This window comes from Strix uralensis, chromosome 4 (genome assembly GCF_047716275.1).
Source record: "Strix uralensis isolate ZFMK-TIS-50842 chromosome 4, bStrUra1, whole genome shotgun sequence".
In the NCBI taxonomy this organism is placed as follows: domain Eukaryota; kingdom Metazoa; phylum Chordata; class Aves; order Strigiformes; family Strigidae; genus Strix; species Strix uralensis.
The window spans coordinates 122,345,252-122,363,864 of NC_133975.1; the positions used below are offsets into that span (position 1 = coordinate 122,345,252).

General features: G+C 40.7%; 1 protein-coding gene across 3 annotated transcripts in view; it reads left to right on the forward strand.

The window, feature by feature from the left end:
* The window catches only part of KIF26A (kinesin family member 26A), a 102,254-nt gene that overhangs the window by 56,764 nt on the left and 26,877 nt on the right, over positions 1–18,613 (forward strand). For 2 of the 3 annotated variants that reach the window (XM_074868943.1, XM_074868941.1), the window contains one exon: positions 14,869–15,052. In XM_074868943.1, the coding sequence (XP_074725044.1) occupies positions 14,869–15,052 (184 nt within the window). Of the gene's footprint in view, positions 1–14,868; positions 15,053–18,126; positions 18,195–18,613 lie in introns of those variants that run through there. The other variant, XM_074868942.1, reaches the window with a different exon arrangement.

The following is an 18,613-nucleotide window of genomic DNA, read 5'->3' on the forward strand; positions in this document are numbered from 1 at the left end:
CCTGGACACCTGGGAAAATGGTGTTTCCAAGAACAGGCAGGAGAAGGGCAGAGAGGAGGAGAAGGGACATGCACTTGGGAAGAGGTTAATGGGCTATCTGCCAAAAATACTCCACCACTCTCTTGGGAGGCTAATCAAGGCCCCTGAGAAATGGAAGCCATCACCATTCAAGTGCCTTTTCTGCCTGTTGGTGGCTGGTGACAGTGGTGGCAGCACTGCCTGTGCTGCTGGGTGGAGGTACAGTGTTTGGGGGAGAGCATGGCTGTCTGGCCTTGGTGCACAAGGGTGAGCTGGAAGGAAGGTTTGAGCAGTGACAGGGCAGCTAGGAAGAATCAAAGCTGTTTAGAAGAAAATATCTTTTCAAACTGGTTTGGTCACAGGGTTGCACTTGCTGCTGTGGGACTGCTGCCTTTGAAGCAGGGAAATAAATAGCTGTATAGTTGCAGCTACTTTTCCTTGCATCCGCCTGCTTTTGTTTGATGAATTAGTCTTCCAAACAGCACTCACTAGTTTTCAGGTTTCTAAATTATTTGCTGGGCTTTGCTAGATTAAAACCATTTAAGTTAATAAACTGGAGAATCACAGTGGTGAATCACACCCATTATCTTTCCGCTCTCATCATATTCCTGCATGTTTGGGAAAGCTGTGTCAATTTAGACATGATATAAAACATTACACATGATATGCTTTTTACAAGCAGCTTTTCTTAACAAGATGTAACATACGATCTCTGAGTAATGTAATAGAACATCTTAAGAGTTAAAATAAGCATAGTTGTCTTTTTCTAGATTCAGGATATTCCATCATATTTTAATGCCTGTGAGTTGTGGATTAAAGAATCTAATTATTCACTAATGAGCAGTAATGGTACATATAAACTAAGGGTCACTATCCTATTACAGGCACCTGATGGTTCACTGATAAGCATTTGGTCATTAGATTGACCATAAAATATAGTCAATAATTGAGGTTACTCATAGAGCAGACACCTTATCAGCTTTAGGCATGGAGGGACAGCTTGTCAGTACTTTGTGTACTGATTGTGCTGTGACTGAGCATATGATTAGGGTATTGAAGCAGTCTGTATCTAATGAAACTGCAGGAAAGGCATAGCAATATTAGCACAACCACTAAATGACTAATGTGTTTTTGTTCCAAGCCTCAGACACTTCAATTAGTTCCAATAAACTCTGATCTAGTGTAGCGGTAAGCAGGAGAATTCAGATATTTTGTCTACAAGCTTTCATTACGCTAGTCAAAATTTGTAACGTTTTGGGGACAGATGAAATCTGTGTGGCTTTGAATGAAAAATGATGGAAATAATAAAGGCTGTCATTACCATTTTTACTTCATTTTTTTCAGTTTCATTTTTGCATTTTTTAGATTTAGAATACTTTCTGAGACAGTGCCTAGTGCCTGATTTAAAAGATGAAGCTGACAGCAGCAAATTAGATGTCTACATGTTCTGTTTTAAGGTCCGTTCACGCAGTTCATGTAGGCTTGTGCATATAGATCTAAACTTAGAATGTGTTCCTTAGCATTTTGTACCATATGGAACATTAGTCAAATAGTCTAGTTCTTGAAGGCTTTTGTAGAGATATTGATTTTACTGTGCTTCAAACTGGTGCTGAGAAAATAACCTCAGAACCTATTCTTTTATGATTTTTTTTTTCCATGAGGATGCCTTAACTTTCATAAATTATTTAATATGGTGAAGGATGCAAAATGCCTTTTGTCTTTCTGAACTGCTGTTCAGGCTTCTGTGATGCGACCTTGGAAAGTAACCATAGAAACATGTTAAAAGCATCAACCGAAAATCAGTAGTTCGGTTTGACAGTGATGCAAATTCTGTGAAAGAAGATTATGATGTATTAGGAACACTTGAGGCATATATTACCGCTAACCTGTTAAACCTGATTATTCCATGACTATCAGTACTTTCAGAATTTTTAATGCAGGGGAAAAAAAGCACAAAAAAATGAAACGTACATTTTTTTTAAGTTGCCATGTTTAAGATGTTTTTAGCTAAATCACTTCAGCCTATCATTCTCTGTCCTGTTAAAAGCAAGAATTATATTTCTGCTAAGCTGCTAATAGAGTTCACCAGTTCTCTGTATTTAATAGCTGTAAACTTTTGCCCTGTACCCTGCTGGGATGCACTGGTATCCTGGCTTTGTGCAGAGCTGGCACAATTTAAATCTCTTTGACAGATAAAGTGGATAACTGGGTTATGAATAAGTAGTAGTTCACCAAAAGGTGAAGAAAATGTGTGACTCATTGGATCCTGAGTTAGACCTTTTTGTGCTGACCCATGGTAGTTAAGCTAGTCTGTGAGGTTGAAACAGAAGTGCTTGCTATAGTTGCAGGTAAGTGTAGTAAATTCTTAGTGAATGATGGGTCAAGGGAAGAAGCGGAGTCACTTGTTAAAGCTTCCTCATTAAGCATAACCCATGCCCAAGAAACTCTGTGTTGAGGTGATGTGGGAAAATTAAACTTGAATTAATTACCTAGGAAAGTGGGGTACCAGCTCTTCCTGATTAAGGCTGCCTTGCTGGCAGATATATCCAAAAGCCATGCATGGTTTGTCCCTACTTTTCAGTGTCATAGCAGTATCACAGGAGCTGTGGGGCTATTCAGGGACGTGATGGCTCGCTGGCATTAACGCAGCTCAACAGCTGCTCCGTGCATCAACCTTTCTTCATTAAATGCCCCGCAATGCCCCACTTTCTCTTGCTACCATTTGGTCACTGTTGGAAGCTGGTCAAGAAGGGTGGCTGAGCAATCTGTGGCTTGGGGGAGAGCTACAGATGTGTAGAAGAAGTGGAGCATCCCGCTGTTTCAGGGGGAGCCAGATATATAATTAGCCTTTTCCCCTTAATGAATCCCTCCTTTGAAGCTAGTGGGCTGGAGCAGCCTGGTGCCTGCAGTGTCTTCCCCACTGCACGGTGCTGGAGAGGGGGATGGCTTCCCAGCCCCCTTTCTTCTCTGCATGGAGCCAGGGAGAGCAAGAAATGGAGATGGAGCGGTTCCCACCAAAGGGCTTGCCTCGACTTGCCGGTGCCATGCAGCGGCTGCTGGAATGTGGTTGCTAACTGTCCCCAGAGAGTAAATATGACCTGCGTGTGGCACAGCACTAAGTGGGGACAGGAGACGGGGCAGGGTGTGTAGCGTTGTGCAGTATCTTGTATCATCTTAGGGCAGCTTAAGCTTTCCTAGTTGCTGTGGCAGCATAATACTGCCTATAATTAAGGACAAACAAAACAGTGTATGCTTTAGGTATATCCTATTTCGTGTTAGCCTGTAAGAAGGATAAATTAGAAGATAAGCCTGAATTTAGTAGGCTTTGTTCTTGGAAACAGAAATGGCTCTCAGGACAGCATGTTTAAGAGCAGAACATCATTACTGGTATCATTGCTAATACTGCATCATGCATTTACACAGTGCTTTATCAGCATATGGTAAGCCAGGCTCCCTGCTAGGAAGAGCTCATCCATGATGACTGTGAGACTGACAGGGCAAACAGAGATGAAACACAGAGCTGTAGTTAAGCAAAGGGAGGAGGTAAAGAAATTGGAGTAGCTAAGAGAGGGAAGGTAGAGTTTTGGACATCAGCACTGCTGAAAGCATGAAAAATGTCCCGAAGGCCAATAGATCTGTGATCAAGATATGTCTATTTAATTAGAGGGGGGAGGCATTGAATGATCAGCCAAGGTGGAGAGCCCATGGTGAGGATTTGAGAGAGCCTCAAAGGGAATTGGCTGAGAAAGTGGTGGTGACCAGATAAAGCAGCATTGGGCATCTAGGAGTGACTGCCTTGGAAGACGAAACTCCCCTGTATAGAGGATTAGGGATCATGGTATGAACCAAGGAGAGATTGTGCAAGGCATCAGTGTCAGGGAGATGTTTGGAAGGAGAACCCTCACCTGGACAGCACAGGCCACAGGGGTTGTGTGGGAACAGCTTGGGATGTGCTGGAGGTGGCAAAATGAAGAAAAGAGGGAGCCTGGTGCCAACCAGATTAGCAGGAAATGTGAAAAAGAGGAGACAGGGAAAGAGGGGAAAAAATGGATCTAGTGATGAGGGGAGGTCATGGTGAAGTTGGGATTTTGGAGAGGATGTTCTAGGTCTTTACTCCAGCTTCACAGCAAAAGCAGAATTGGAGCACAACAAAACACTTGCCGTGCTTCCTGCTGACCAGATACTTTAAAGATCTTTATCATGTGAGGCTGCCTCTAGGGAGGGCTGATTTTTGTCAGCCCTGAGTGCCTTGATGCATGATAATACAGGAAGTTCTGGAGCACCAGAGGCAGCCCCCCAGGAGACGTGGTGACTTTTCCAGCTGCTCTAGGCGGTTCAGTGGGGACTGCTGTTGCAGCAGTTGGGGCTTGGATTAGCTCTATATTCTGAGACATTCATGATGCCCAAGAGGAAGAACAAAGCAGAACAATTAAAAAAAAATGTGCTCACAGATATGTCAGAGGGGAGAATCTCTGTGCCTTCAGAGCCACCCAAGTTTGAACCTATTTGTGGGCGTAAATGGTGGTCAGTGGAAGGGATTTTAAACTAGGGGGAAAAGTCTGAAGTATTCATGGATGAGTTTGACTGGAGCCATGTATATTTCTTCTTTGTCCTTGCTCTGATCTTCTGCTTTCCTGAACCTGATATTTTCTCCCTTAATTTAAGATTTTTGATATGACCCTTTCTATATTTTCTTGTTCATCCATAGCTAAATGCACCTGATTATTCTGTTTTCCTGAATATATGGAATCTTGCTGTTGTCTAGCTATTAGAGTCTCTTTTTTCCTTGGCTTCTTCCATTCTTTCTGCCCTTCCTAGCTTGTCAAGAGGAGCACTCCTCTAGCTCCCCCCACCCCAGCCCTCCCAGTCTGCCTGCTTTTTTGGTTCCCGGTCTCCTGAACACCATTGCTTGCTCTGACTCTGTTAATTGGGGCTCCTCAGCTCAGCAGCAGTGGCAGCTGTGCTGGTGGATTTGCTGCAGTGGGAACAGAGCATTCTGTAGGTAAAATGATAACAGTGACTTTCCTGGGGGATTGTAATTTGACAGTTTGCACCTGTTTTGCAACTTTATTAGTGACTTTCAGACTCTTCCAATAATGTATTTAACTATTTTAATACTTCATTAAAACAGATAGACTTAGCAGGCAAAATAGTAAAATCAGACTGATAGTTAATTGAATATTTAGTTCTCATGGCTGACTTACAGTCACTCTAACAGTTTACGGTGTACAGGATATGGTTTGCAGGGCAGATGGACTTTGAAGTGACACTGTCTCTATTCTGAGCTAGACTGGTTTGCTTGCTTGTGCTCATGGCAAAATTAGACATCCCACATTATCATTTATAACAAAAATGAAATGTTGAGCTAATATAATGCACCAGCACTATAGCTGCAGTGCTTGATCAGCTGCAAGAGTACTCTGAAGGTACTTTTAAATTCTCTGTGAAATAGCTGTGAATTTTGGCCTTCTAAAACTTCCCTCATTTTTCCTGCTGGAGGATGGAAGCTGTTTCTTTTGGCAGGACATTTCAAATTGCTTAGCCAGTGCCTCACTCAGCATCAGTTAGTGCTGCTTTACTGGTCATCACAGAGTGACGCTCTTGGGGTTTCTGTCTTTTTTTGTTGGGCTTTTCGTGTCTTCAGTGGTGGAGCTCACTTATTAAGAAGCACTGCCCTATGGAGTTTTAACTGAGAGGAAATGACTCAGTGGAAGTTAATAAGCATAAAATGAATCTAATCTAATCGTTATTAGTGAAGCTAGTTGGAGTCCGGGGCAAGTTTCGGAATATTCTTTGATATTGTGTCTTGAGCAGGTCTTCAGGAGTTGCTTATTTCTGCTGAAATTTGAAGTTATCATCTTTGGGTCAGAAATAGTCAAATCTCTCTGTCTGCAGTGATGGAAGAACATGCATCTCACATTTTCCTGCTAAGTGCTATTTTAAATAGTGCTGCAATTTCAGCCTATTATACCTCTGAGAAGTATCATTTCAGAACTGATGTCAGTTAAATATATCACAGGAACACTGGGTTTTAAGAAGCCCCTGTGTCCCTCCCCTGTTTAAAAATACTCATTGTGTGGGCATATGACTTCTGTACTTGGGTGATTTCCACTGCATCATTTAATGCTGTCAGTGACCATTTAACTCGTTAACAGTAGGAATAAGTAAATGCCCTCCTGAGATGTTATTTGCTTGGCAGTATAGGTGTCAAGCCTTTAACTAAGCATCTGAAATAAAACCCAGCTGAAGCAGGAATGGATCCTCTGTGGATTTTCTAGATGTGCACCAAAATGTAGAACTGAGGAAGCTGGAGGTGATGAGAAAGGTATGTCTGTTGGGGATGGTGTGTTTGGGGCAAAGGAAGGTAACCTGAAAACCTAGCCCAAAGCTTTTATGGTAAAGGAGGCTTTACAGTCACAGATGCTAACTTGTACTCAGGCTGCTCTATGTGATCAGGAATACCAAAATACTGATTTTCCCCCTCATTCAGTCCTTCTTTCTTCTGTCTGGTATTTGTCTGAATCCAGTGCTTCAGATGAACCCTTCTTGGCCATGTCCTGTATTTTATCTCTAATCCTTTCCACTCGCGAATATGCCTGTGTCTTCCCTGGAGCAGCCTGAATGAGCAGAATGCTTTTGCTTTTCATACCAGATTGGTTTTGATGAGTAGCATGGAGTGTAATATCCTTTGTAACAAAAATAATTTAGTGCTTGGTAAGTCATTTTGATACTGGCTTCTTTCTGTATACCAGGAGCTGATATTACAGGGCAAAATTTTAAGTGATCTATTTAAGTAATTACCTTAATAATGAAGGGCTAGTTAGCACCATTGCTTCTGTTTCATTAGTTTGTAGTTTTAAAAATGTCTTTATTACTTTTTCTTGATAGAATACAAATGAGACCAGAACTTTATTTTGCTCAACCCAACTGTTTCATGAGTCTATGTCTTGCTGGCAAATAAGTCCAACTATTTTGCCTACGGAGCATGCTTAGATTGATGTGGTTCTGCCTGCTTTAGCTCAGTTAGTTCAAGAAACAGAGTGAGGCATTCAGGTAGCTGTATTTTCAATATGTGGCTATCTATGCAGTGTGCAGTCCGGGAACTGACATATTTCTATATTAGGTGTTGACAGTCTTGCTTACATAAATATTAACCTACACAGGTTTTCAGCAGTTTGTCATATGGTACAATTGTAAACAGCGAGTATAGAAGTACAGCAATATGTTCATCTACTCTTGCTTTGTTTAACATCATTAATGAACAGAGCTGGAAATGGTATGTGGTAGACTGCAGTGACTAGCTCTTATTTTGGTGTATATATATAAAAAAGTCAGTTCCTGAACCCTGGTTCTGGTTGCTGAAGCAATGTTCTTTGGCCAGAAAAGTGTTTTGAATCTGCAAGGTGAAGGGAATATGGAGCTGACATCACTCATGACAATTTTGTAGCAGCAGCCTCAGAAACTGCTGGTTTGGGAGAGCAGAAAAAATGGTTGGAGTGTAACAGTCAGTGCTCGTGAAGATCTGCCCTTTGGTGTTTCTTAAACCTGGGGAAAAAATACAGAGAAGAGCTGTGAAAACTCCTTGGATTCCTGTATACAAATTGCTTGAATGCTTGAAGATGGACTTGGTTGGTTGCTTGTGTTTAAATAATAATGTGTAGCTAGAGGAGGAATCAGCTCTTGGGTCTGTATACCATGAGCAAGTGTTTCTGATGTCAGGGGTACTCTGCAGGTTTGTTTTAACTTGTCATCTTCCAGAGGCCTTTTTGAGTTTACCCCAAAGTGGCTTTGCTTGGTCTTTCTGTATGGTGCCTGAATTGAGGTGAATCTTGATTATTGCTCACTGATGCATGAAGCCTCGATTCCATACTTTATGAAGATGTGAATAGAGTAGGAGGAGAGCCAACAAGGATGGTCAGAAATCAAGGAAACTTGATGTGTGAGGAAAGGTTGGAAGGATCAGGACTTTTTAATTTGTGGAAGAGAAGACTGGGGTGTGGTAGTGGTCTTCCTGCAGGTAACAGCTGCTGTAGGAGAAGGAAATAAGCTCCTCTGCATGTCTGCTGGGAAGGTGGAGGGAAAATAAGGAACATAAATTCCAGCAAGTCAGATTTATGAGAGACATGAGGTGTGAATTTTCTAACAGTAAGACTAGTTAAAAACTGGAATTGATTGCCTCGAGAGGCTGTGAACTTGCTTTCACTGGAAATTTCTGAGAACGAGTTGGACAAATATATATTGGAATGAATGTATTAGGTAAGTTCATCCTACCATGGAGTATTGGGAAAGTGTAGATAACCTCTTAAAATCCCTTTTGGACCCGTCTTCTCTGATCAGCTGTGAGCAGATGATGTTCCTAGTATGTCAACATAGCTGATTTTTACTTCTGCCTTGCTGATTTTAATAAGAGATAGTAAGAGAAAATTAAGAGGTCACTCAAAGTGAGAGGCTGAAATTCAAGCCTGAATTGCAAGATTATGCTATGTGCAAGAGGCAAGGCATGAACTTAATCTCATACTGGGGATACTTTCTCTCATAATGTTGTCTTGGTAATATCCCCATAATATTAGATGTGGTTTGACATTTTGTTTCAGAATAATGGTTTTCTACTGAAACTTTATTACCATCACCTGTTATAAAAATGCTATTGTTTGAGGCTGTGTATTGTGGTCCAGAGGAACTAATTATTTATTGAGGAAGTTGAACCACTGGAATAAGTAACATTAATTGTTTGTTCTTCCTGGCAGTGCTTCTCAATAGCATTGCTGGAACAGCTAAGCAAACAAAGGTTTGATGCTGTACTTGTGTAATGGCAGTAATGTGAGGAAAGGTTTTATATCCTCCTGAAGCTATATATGCATCACATGAACCTAGTAAGCTTGTTCTAGGGGGTAGAACAGACCATAACCTCAAAATTTAACATATACTTTGAGTGACTCCTTGGACAAAATTTATGATAGAAATACAGACAGTGCCTTTCCTTTCCAAACCTTCATGACAGATTTAGACATTCCCATTTTTCTCTTTAAAAATGTCTCTTTCTGGACCAGATTTTATTTTCCAAATAGAATGCTGTTAGTGGAAATGGATAGCTTGTTTATTTTTAAGTTTGCCTGGGCTTTTGGATAGCAACTGCACTGTTTCATTGTGCTACCTCTCTAATTTTAGAACCACAAATCAAACAGTAATAGCAATAATAAAAGTAATAATGCCAACCAAGTTTATTCTGTGAGTTGCGGAAGGCTCAGGATGGATTGCTGGAGGGTGTATTGTAGGACATCCGTCTATTTGTTGTCTGTATTGACGAGTAATTAAGGAAACAATAACTGGAACTGCAGATACAATGACAGACTGTGACTTTCCCACTGCTTCCTTTGGAGCTGGTTTGCAGTGGGAAAAGTTTGGGGTATTGGTTATGTGACAGAGGCGTGATGCCTGGTTGGGCTGGGAACTGGGAAAGTTTGGAAAAGTCTTGCTTTAGAGTAAATTGATTCCTAGCGTAAACCTGCATCCAGAATTCTGCAAGCTTTGCAGAGGGTTCAGAATCAGGATAAAAATTGCTCTCATGATGTCTGTCAAGGTCAAACAAAATTCAAAACAAAAAGGAGTAAGTGTACTCTCAAATAAACGCCAAAGTTCAGGTTATTTAAGGCTTGGACTGTGCGCTTTTTTGGCCTTGACCCTTTCAGTGAAGCCCTTAAGCATTCTCACAATATGAATAATGACAGTGATCACTGAAAGATAAGGCTGGCTAATAAGACTAAAACTGTTAATATGTAATGAGTCATGCTGAAATGAATGTGCAGAAGTTTTCTTTTATTATTTTTGTCAGTGAAGCTTAATAATGGGAAGCAGGACTCCCAGTTCTATTTCTGACTTGTGATGGTTTGTCTGTAGACCCATCGTGTCAGTTAAATCCTCTGTATCTATCTCAGTTGACCCATTTCTAGTATCTGTACCAGAGTATATTTCACATCACTGTTCCTTCTGAAGCTTAATAAACTCCATAAAGTGTTAAGAAAAAACTCTATACTTTTTCATAGTTATAAAAGTTTCAAATCTACTTTTCTTTTCCATGGAGAAATTATGCCCAGAAGGAACACTGTTTAAGGATTTAAATTGTGCTGTTTAGTTTCACAGCTGTAATGTGCAGAATGGGTGCACTGAATGTAAGCTAGAAGCAGCTTTCTGTACATCAGAATACCTGAAAAGTCATGTTAACTACATAGGCAGAATTTAAAATAAAAAATTGTATGGGTTTTTTAATAGGCAGTCTTTGTAGCTACTGTTGTTGCACAGTCTTATTCCCTAGGTGCTGAGCATTATGTAATTGATCTGTCCATGGTTTTCCTCACTGGTCTCATCCATGCATGGCAGAAAACCTAGTAATCTGTAAATTGTGTGGAGGAAAGAGCAGATTAGAGACTGTCCCTTGTCATTTGGTATTTGAGTGCCCCTGCATGTGCCATATATTAGTTTTATTTTCTGCTGTGACACCTAGCTATGAGAAAAGAACTCTCCAGAGCATCTTAAAAGACATCTTCTATTAAAGATGGAAAGAGTTAAGCAAAACGCAGACAGTAAATCTCACAGCTGGAGGTAAAAATAATATACATGGGTGTCTCTCATGCTTTAATTGGAACAGAGGTATAAGAGTGTGGAGTTTAGTTCCCCTTGCAAGAATGTTTTGTAGAAGAGTGCTTGGTGGAGGTTGAATGGGGAAAACAAAGGTAGGTGAAAATCTGTGTCAAAGCTGTGACAAAATGTGTGGAAAATGCCCGGAAAAACAAATGACGCTAATGCTTAAATTTTGCATAGTATTCCCTACAGGTCATAATTTTCCCTGTGAGGAGACAAGTTGATACTGGAGAAGGTCAGACAGCCCACTGTGATGCTGAAGATGGATGTGAGGGCCTCCTGTAAGATTAAATTTAAAAAAAAGAAGTAAATCAGGAAATAGGCATGGCACCCAATTAAGCTCCTACAGAAAGTGATCTGGTGTAAGCCTGACTTCTGACTTTCTGGTGCTAGGCAAAAAGGGCCCAGTTCGAGAGATTTGCCTTCCTTGTCTTCATGGGAAAAATTCCCCCTGAGAAGAGGAATGCTGGGGAAGAAAAGAAGTGGAAACTTAGGTGTAAATTCGGTAATGGGTTGTTGGATAAGGACTGCAGAAAATACAGCACTTTGGAGTGTCTCAGAAGTGGCTCACTGTAGATACATGCTCTCATGAATTTTACTGAAATAAGGAGTTTTGTGAAGTTGGATTTTTTTAAATGTAGTTGGGCTCGTGCAAACCACCTTAGCCTATATATTGGCCTAATGACTGCTTCACTGGGATGCTACCAAGTATACTGTTGCTGCCGCAAGAAACGTAAGGATTGATGAGTCCTTGTGTGATTGATCACACCTTGTGTGGTGCTCTTTGTCTGGACCAGTCCAGGAGCCCAAGCAAAGCATAGGCATGCTGCTGTCCAGCTGGCTTTTGTAGTAGTTAAAGAACTGGCTGTGCTTTTTATAGGAGCTGAGGATGACAAGTAAATTCATATTCAGAGTCTACAGTTTCATAGTGATTAGTTTTGCCTAAATTGCCCTATTCTTTCCATTAGATCCTAACTTTTCCTTTTTAGAAAAAAACCCAAAACAACAAACAAAACCAAACCCAACAAGCTGTTTGATACTGCTGGTACAAGATGTCCATGATGTTCCAACTCCAGAAACAACCTCATTTTAATGTTGGGCAAAGTAATTCTTGCATTCAAACACAGAGAGGTTGTAATTAAGCTTTGTGCATTGCTACCTGAGTAGAGATGCTCTTTAAATGTGAACCATATACATCATTATTAGTGCAGTTGGCCTGTTGCCCATCAAAGCACTGATTATTTTCTGTAACAGCTACTCCAGTTCCTCTGCTTTTTCAGTTTCCTGTTATCTCACAGGACATCAGCAGTCCCCTTGCCAAATTTCTTAGTAAAATCATGGCACTCCAGACTCATAGGAAGAGGATTTATCAGCACTATAGCAGTTAATTGCTTTAGCTAGCATATGGCACTGTCCTTTGAACAGTGAAGATGCAGAAAGTGTGTGAATACTGTTGGAAGTAAATCACTTTGAAAGTTGTTCTGTCTCGGTGAGGAAGATAAGACAACTAGTAATGTATTTGGTATCTTAGATATGCTTTTTGAAATGGTCCAAAACTGTGTTACTCAGCTATTTTAAGAGATGCTATACTTTTAAAAGGCTGAATTTTCTGTTTATTTGTTTACATACTTTGCTTAGCTTGGCCTTTTGGGGTGCATTTATTCCTTGAGTGTTAGTGCTTAGATAGTTGCTTGAATACATAATTCCTGAGTAAATTTGTCCTTTGTATCTCATTCTCTTTCACATATGTTTCTCAGAGGAGTTCCTTCAGCCAGATCTATTGAAGGAATAACTATTTCATCAGGATTTAAAGTATATCTTGATTGCACTTTGAAGACATTCTCTTGAGGAGTTTTTATCATTTCAACAAGGGATCATAGCATGTAAACAAGGAAATAAACATTATCTTTCATATTAATCAACAAGATGATTAAATAATAATCACAATTTTTAATTGGTACTTGGAGATAGAGGGTAATGACTGTCTTGAGTTCCACAATGACAGTACCAACAGGTAGAGACTCTTTTCTGCACAATAAAGCTGCATATAATTTAGGAGGCATTACGGTTTTAATGTGCAGCTGCAACCATAGTGAAGTTGTGCAACTGTTTGCCTGGTGTCCTATTTCAGGCATATGTTTATATTCTGAATGAAGTATTAGCAAGGGGATTTGAGATTTAGGCAGTTAAATCAGTTCTCATTGCCACCAAACCCCTGAGGTTCTGTATAAACCCATGCTTGCAGTGTTTTGCTTCGCTGTGGGATCCAGTTCCTGCTGGTTTCAGGATGCAGCAGGAGTCAAAAGCTGCTTCTTTCCTCAGGAGCAAAGGTCCAACTTGTGCCTCACAAGACAGTGGCTTCTGGCTCCCTCTGAGTTTGGAACTAGAGCCTTATTTTTTCATCACATGAGTCTTTGTCTTCCTAAATGCTGCAGCATTTGTAGAGGGAGAAGGAAGCACATAGGGAGTCTGCATCTCTAGAAGTTGATGAAGTAAAAAGATCCAGGAGTTTAACACACAAGTATGGGAATATAGAGTGTAGGGCTGGGAATTTTGGAGATCTGTATTGAGAGTCCTCCCCCTTGTACTGGCTGGCTGTCTAATCTTGACCCAAGTGAGTAATTTTGCTCCTCAGACACAACCAGTTCTTTGTACTGTAATTCATTCGAAGCCAGTGGTGCTGCTGGAAGAAACTGTGCAGCCCTCCTGCTCTCAGTGTTCATTTTTGCTTCTAACCTACCATAAATATAAGCAAAGAAGGAGTTTCCTTCTCTGATCAGCTTACTAAACTGACTCAGCCTGAGGCTGCCTGATGACTAGGTTTGTGGCAAGGTTAGGGGTCTAGATTTACCCTGAATTAAGTATGACAGCAAAGCGCTGCCTTAGTTTCTCCATATGTCTGTTGCTTATAATACTTTATAGATGCTAGTGCCAGTTTGATCTTGCTGAAAAATACTTGGAGATCCTGGGCTGAAAAGCATGATGAAAATGTAAACTAGCCATTGTATAAAGAGACTTTTTGTCATCATATTTGTAAATTAACTTGTCCAAAGTGACAAGCCTTTATATTGCAAGCATGGACCATAATAGTGATTTGTCCCCATAAGACCTGTTGGCATCAGTAGCACAGTCTCAGGTTGCCCACAGATGCTGGCAGTGTAACGCTTTGCATTTTTGCTGGCTTAACAGCCATTCAAAGTAATGCTAAAAGATAGCATGTTGGATGCTTTTACAATACATATCTGAGGGTGGGCTATCTACTGACAGTCTTGGGGTCAGATAGCACATGTCTTATTCAGGTGGCAAAGCTCTCCTTGGCTTTGACAGAGCTGATATTTCACCCTCACTGCCACCCCCAGTTGCCCAGCATGTGCTCACTAACACAGGTATTTGTTCTACTTAACTCTGCAGGGTGATTTTTTTTTTCCTATGTGGGTTTTGATGCAGACCGGAGTTTCTGGTTTTGTTTCTTGCTATATTGTTTGGTGTTGCTGGTGGGGAATAGAAGAAAAAGTGATTATGTTCCTATTCTTATACACAAGGAAGAATGTTACAGTTTTAATTGTACCTTTTAATTTTTCCTTCTTCATCTTTTATGTTTTGAAATTCTGCATTTCAAAAGCAGGATCATTATCATTCAGAACATTAAAGCATGTCTTTTTAATAGCTTTCCCTTTTAATGTGAAAGAATGGAATTGAGGAGGAAAAACCAATCTGTCTTGAAGGAAATTCTCTGTTATCTAAGGATTTTCAGTGCAGCCAACAAGAGAGGATCTTGAGCGCAGCTGACTTGGAGTGTTATCCTGTGCCTTGAGTAACTTGTAGGGTACAAAGAACCACTTTCATAATGTTATCACCAGCAAAGTCCATCTGGTCCTGCCAGTGACAAGGGGATTATTTTAGCTTTTATTACGTCAGTGAGATTTTAGCATTTTAGGATTCAGCTGTCAAGCTGTTGGGAGGAAGAGGGGAGAGTTAGATTATAATTGAAACTCTGTTGGGGGGGAAATTAACTGAATATTTTGCCAGTAATTTTTCTACCCATATTTCCTTCTATTAGTCTCCTGATGGTTTGTCCTTATGAAATCGGATTAGAACACAATGACTTGATTTGTTAAGCAGGTACTGATGACAATGAGCATCTGTTTGTCTGGTCTAGATTCCCATTAACACCTAGTAACATTGTCCTTTCTTGCTATTACTTTTATACAGAGCAGCACAGAAGCTTAACCTGTCTTCGAAGAGAAAGAAATACCATCCGCCCCTGCCACACACACACGACTTCTCTATTTATGCTACTAACTTTAGTGGCATCCTGCAGCTCTGTCCTCCCCCAGCACCACCATGCCTTCTGAGAGCTGTGTCTAAAATCAAGGACAACCCTGGCATTGGAAAGGTAACTTTGGATTTCAATTTTTAAAAATAGTTTTCTAGATGAATTTTAACAGGGCTGGAAGATTTCAGCCCAGGACAGGGTTGGATAGGCTCAAGGGAAGGGTCTTGGGATAAAAAGATAGCCACATCCATTTGAATGTGCCTGAGAGCTGTTATCTCATGTTGATTTTGGAAAGAGTTGGCAGGCTCAGAGCAAATTCAGTGCTAGAGTGTCAGCTTTCTTGAAGCTGGTTAACATCATTGACAACAACATTGCAAAGGTTGTTTTGTCCTTCCCTCTGTTAAAGTAAGAGACAAAATTTCCTTTGACATCATTGGTCCAAAACCAATACAGGCCTCACATACAGGCTTCACCTTTGGCAGAACTAGTGTCTGTGTTGCCAGAAAGGCTCAGCGATTGATGCTGGTGCTGTCTGTCTGCTGAGGCTTCACGTGTCATTGTAAATCAGAAGTGTGGAAATGAAGTAGCAGGGGAGAAATAGATGTCTCTCCAGCTTAGGAAATATAGTAGCTTTCAAATTGTAGAATTTGTGCTAATTTTATTTAAAATTAATTAAAATACAACCCAATTATTTAGAGCTTTATTCATATTTATAACTGTTTAATCACCCACACAGCAGAGTCTGAATGCTTATTTACATAGGTTACAAGAGATAAGAGTTTGAAGGTAGAATTGAAATATGTAATGTGCACAGGAGAGCTAAAATATGCACCTTGAGTAACCATACAGATCAGCATTAACATGAAGATATTGTCAGTCTGAATACCTATAGCTGACACTATTGCTCACAGAGAATACTTTGTATTTCTTAAGTCAGTGAGTTTGTGCTAAATGGAAAACAAAGGAATAATCGGGGCTATTTTAAGCAGGTGGAAACTCACAGATAAAAAGGTGGTTTCTTCTGTTTTTCCAGTGTATTAGAAAAGAGGATGTAGTATTAAATGATAGAATACTGCAAACCTGGCACAGCACTTTAGAGATTCCCAGGTGGAGGAGGGTGTGCTAAGGAACACCCTTTCTATGTGTGTGTTTTACCAGAGCCCATTTGTGGTGCCTGCCTCTTCTCTGTGAGGCTTAGCACTTGGCAGTGGCACCAGGAATAATGGGGAGTGTGGCATTTCTGAGGCTCTTTGCCTTAGGAAGACCTTTAAAGCATGCTTGTATCTCCTTGTTTCTCCACCTCAGTAAAACTGTCTTTGCACCTCACGACACTTGTGTGCCTGCAGCTATGTGTAGCCAAAAGACTTCAGCCTTTTTCCTGTGCTTTGAAGGTGGCTGGTGGAGCTTACCAGTGTGACTCGTGCCTTGTGGAAAACTCTGGTTTATCTGGTGTCATCAAACAGATCAATAAAATCTAATAAAGATCAAATGCATAATCCCAGATGGCAGAAGAGTATATGAGTAGGGGTCATGTGGTCTCCCTACTTTCTTCATTAGTGAGCACAGCAAAGGGCTTTCAAAGGGAAGAGCTCTACCAGAATGCCAGGGAGCATGGCAGGACCTTGAGCAACTGTGCTGCTCAGCTCTGTGAGCTTCTCCTCCAACACAGGATATACGTGTAGCATGCTGGCAACGTGGGTGGTATTTCTCTCCTGCCTGGCACACTACACCAAGAATTTCCAGACTTTATGGGTCAACAAGCTGCTGTTGACCCTCAGATATCTCTGTTGTTTGCCTCTCAGCTGGAAACATTATTGAAGGTACTGTTTGTTTGGGCCCAGGGTTCCAGCTGTGTCCTTCTCACCGCATACTTGTTGACCACAGTTTGAAAGAATCCTGTGCTGTGCTGGAGAGGCTAAGAGCTCTCTGCTAATTGAATCAGCCCTTTAGTTCTTGGGTTAAGATCTAGACCATCCAAATGATGATGGGGTGTGACAGTTACTAGTTTTAATGCTTCACAAAAAATAGAGTAACTACGTATCTTCTCTGATCCACAGTTTAAAATATGCAATGCCTATTAAATGTCTCAACCCATTCTTCTTTTGCTAGTTTATAAATTTCAGTGTTTGCCCATAAAAAAATCCCTCCAGCAATATAGCTTTTTGTAAAAATGATGAGTCAGCACAAATGAAATCTAATATATCCTAATTCCTATAATTTGCAGTCAAAGGAAAAGTGTCAGTCCTATATAGGTGTTCTTTTGGTACTAAACACACATAATTTCACCTTCTTTGTGCAATGTCCAGTAGCTTTTGATAGCATTTAGCCCACTGTGCAGTATAATTTCCTCTTCAGCAGCTTCTGCTGATCCAGATTTAGTCAGCTAGTATCTCATTATGAGGATGATGGGAATAAAGTAATTACCTTTCTTCCTCACTGCTTTAAGTATCATAGCAATTGAGAGAACAATCAGCAAACACTGGCAGATGTGCTGTGGTCCTCTGTTAACTTCAGTCCCTTCTCTTCTAACACCTTTTTACTCCTTTTTACACTCCTGGTTATCTTTTTCCTTGGCTTTTTCTTGCAGCCCGTCCAATAATAAGTATGAGATACACATAGGGGGCAGAATCAGTGATGGATTCTGGAGTCACTTTTTCCTACCGCAGCATCTGTGGCTGTTGCTCTCCTTGGTTTGTGTGATTGCCCCCAGGTCAGCGGTGTCCCTCACCCTATTATTACTGTATGGTTACAGTGGGTTAAGCAGCTGCTGGGGCAGCCTTTTCCTTCCTCACCTCCCACTTGCTGCTGTCTTGTCTTTCATGGCTAGTTATGATATGGAGAACTGGTTCCTTGCTGGTTTCTGCTGTACAGGTAAGAATGTAGCAGTGCTGATGGGCTGCCTAATTCCCACCTAACTTCACCTTACTAAGCTGAGAATGACCCATTGAGGACCAGCCCTTATTCTTCTCAAGGGGGTGATTTCTTTGAGCACAGATAGCTTGACAAGTTTTAATTCCCTTCTTGTTAAATGGTTTATTTCAGAGCAGAACAGGATACCATAGAGAAACATGCCTTTTCTTACTGTGAAGGGGTTGAAGAGATAAAATTTAAGGAGAAGAGTATAAGTTGTGTGAGAATGAAAAATAGAGTAACAAACTGGAAACCTGTGAAGTGCCCAAGATACTTCAATGGGAGCAATGTGACTCCCTTTATGAAAAGCTGAAGAGGTGACTATGTCAACTGTGTGGAAATACCATTTATTGTGAGTAAGGCCTGAATACTACAATGACTAATTATTATGTGTAATGACACACTGTAGGTAGTCCCATTTATTTTGTAAATTTGCTGAAAGCTTAGGGCAAAGTACATCTTGAAACATTTACAATGACCACTGATTGGCTTTCTGTATTTCCACTGCAATGGTAATTCTTAAAATTTTTCCCCCCACTGATGCTCAAGGTTGTCTTTTATCTGGTATTCAATACATTATAAGAGACACAGGAACAGAATGTGGAAAATGTGATGTCACTTTGTGGCTAAAAGGCAAAAAGGGCTCCAGGGGGAATCTAGAAGTATAGTATCGTAAGGCTGACTTTCGGACTAGGCAATCAGGCAAAGTGGTTGAAACAATGATAAAGGTAGAAAGGGATTAATGTGATATAGTAGGGATCAGTTGATGAA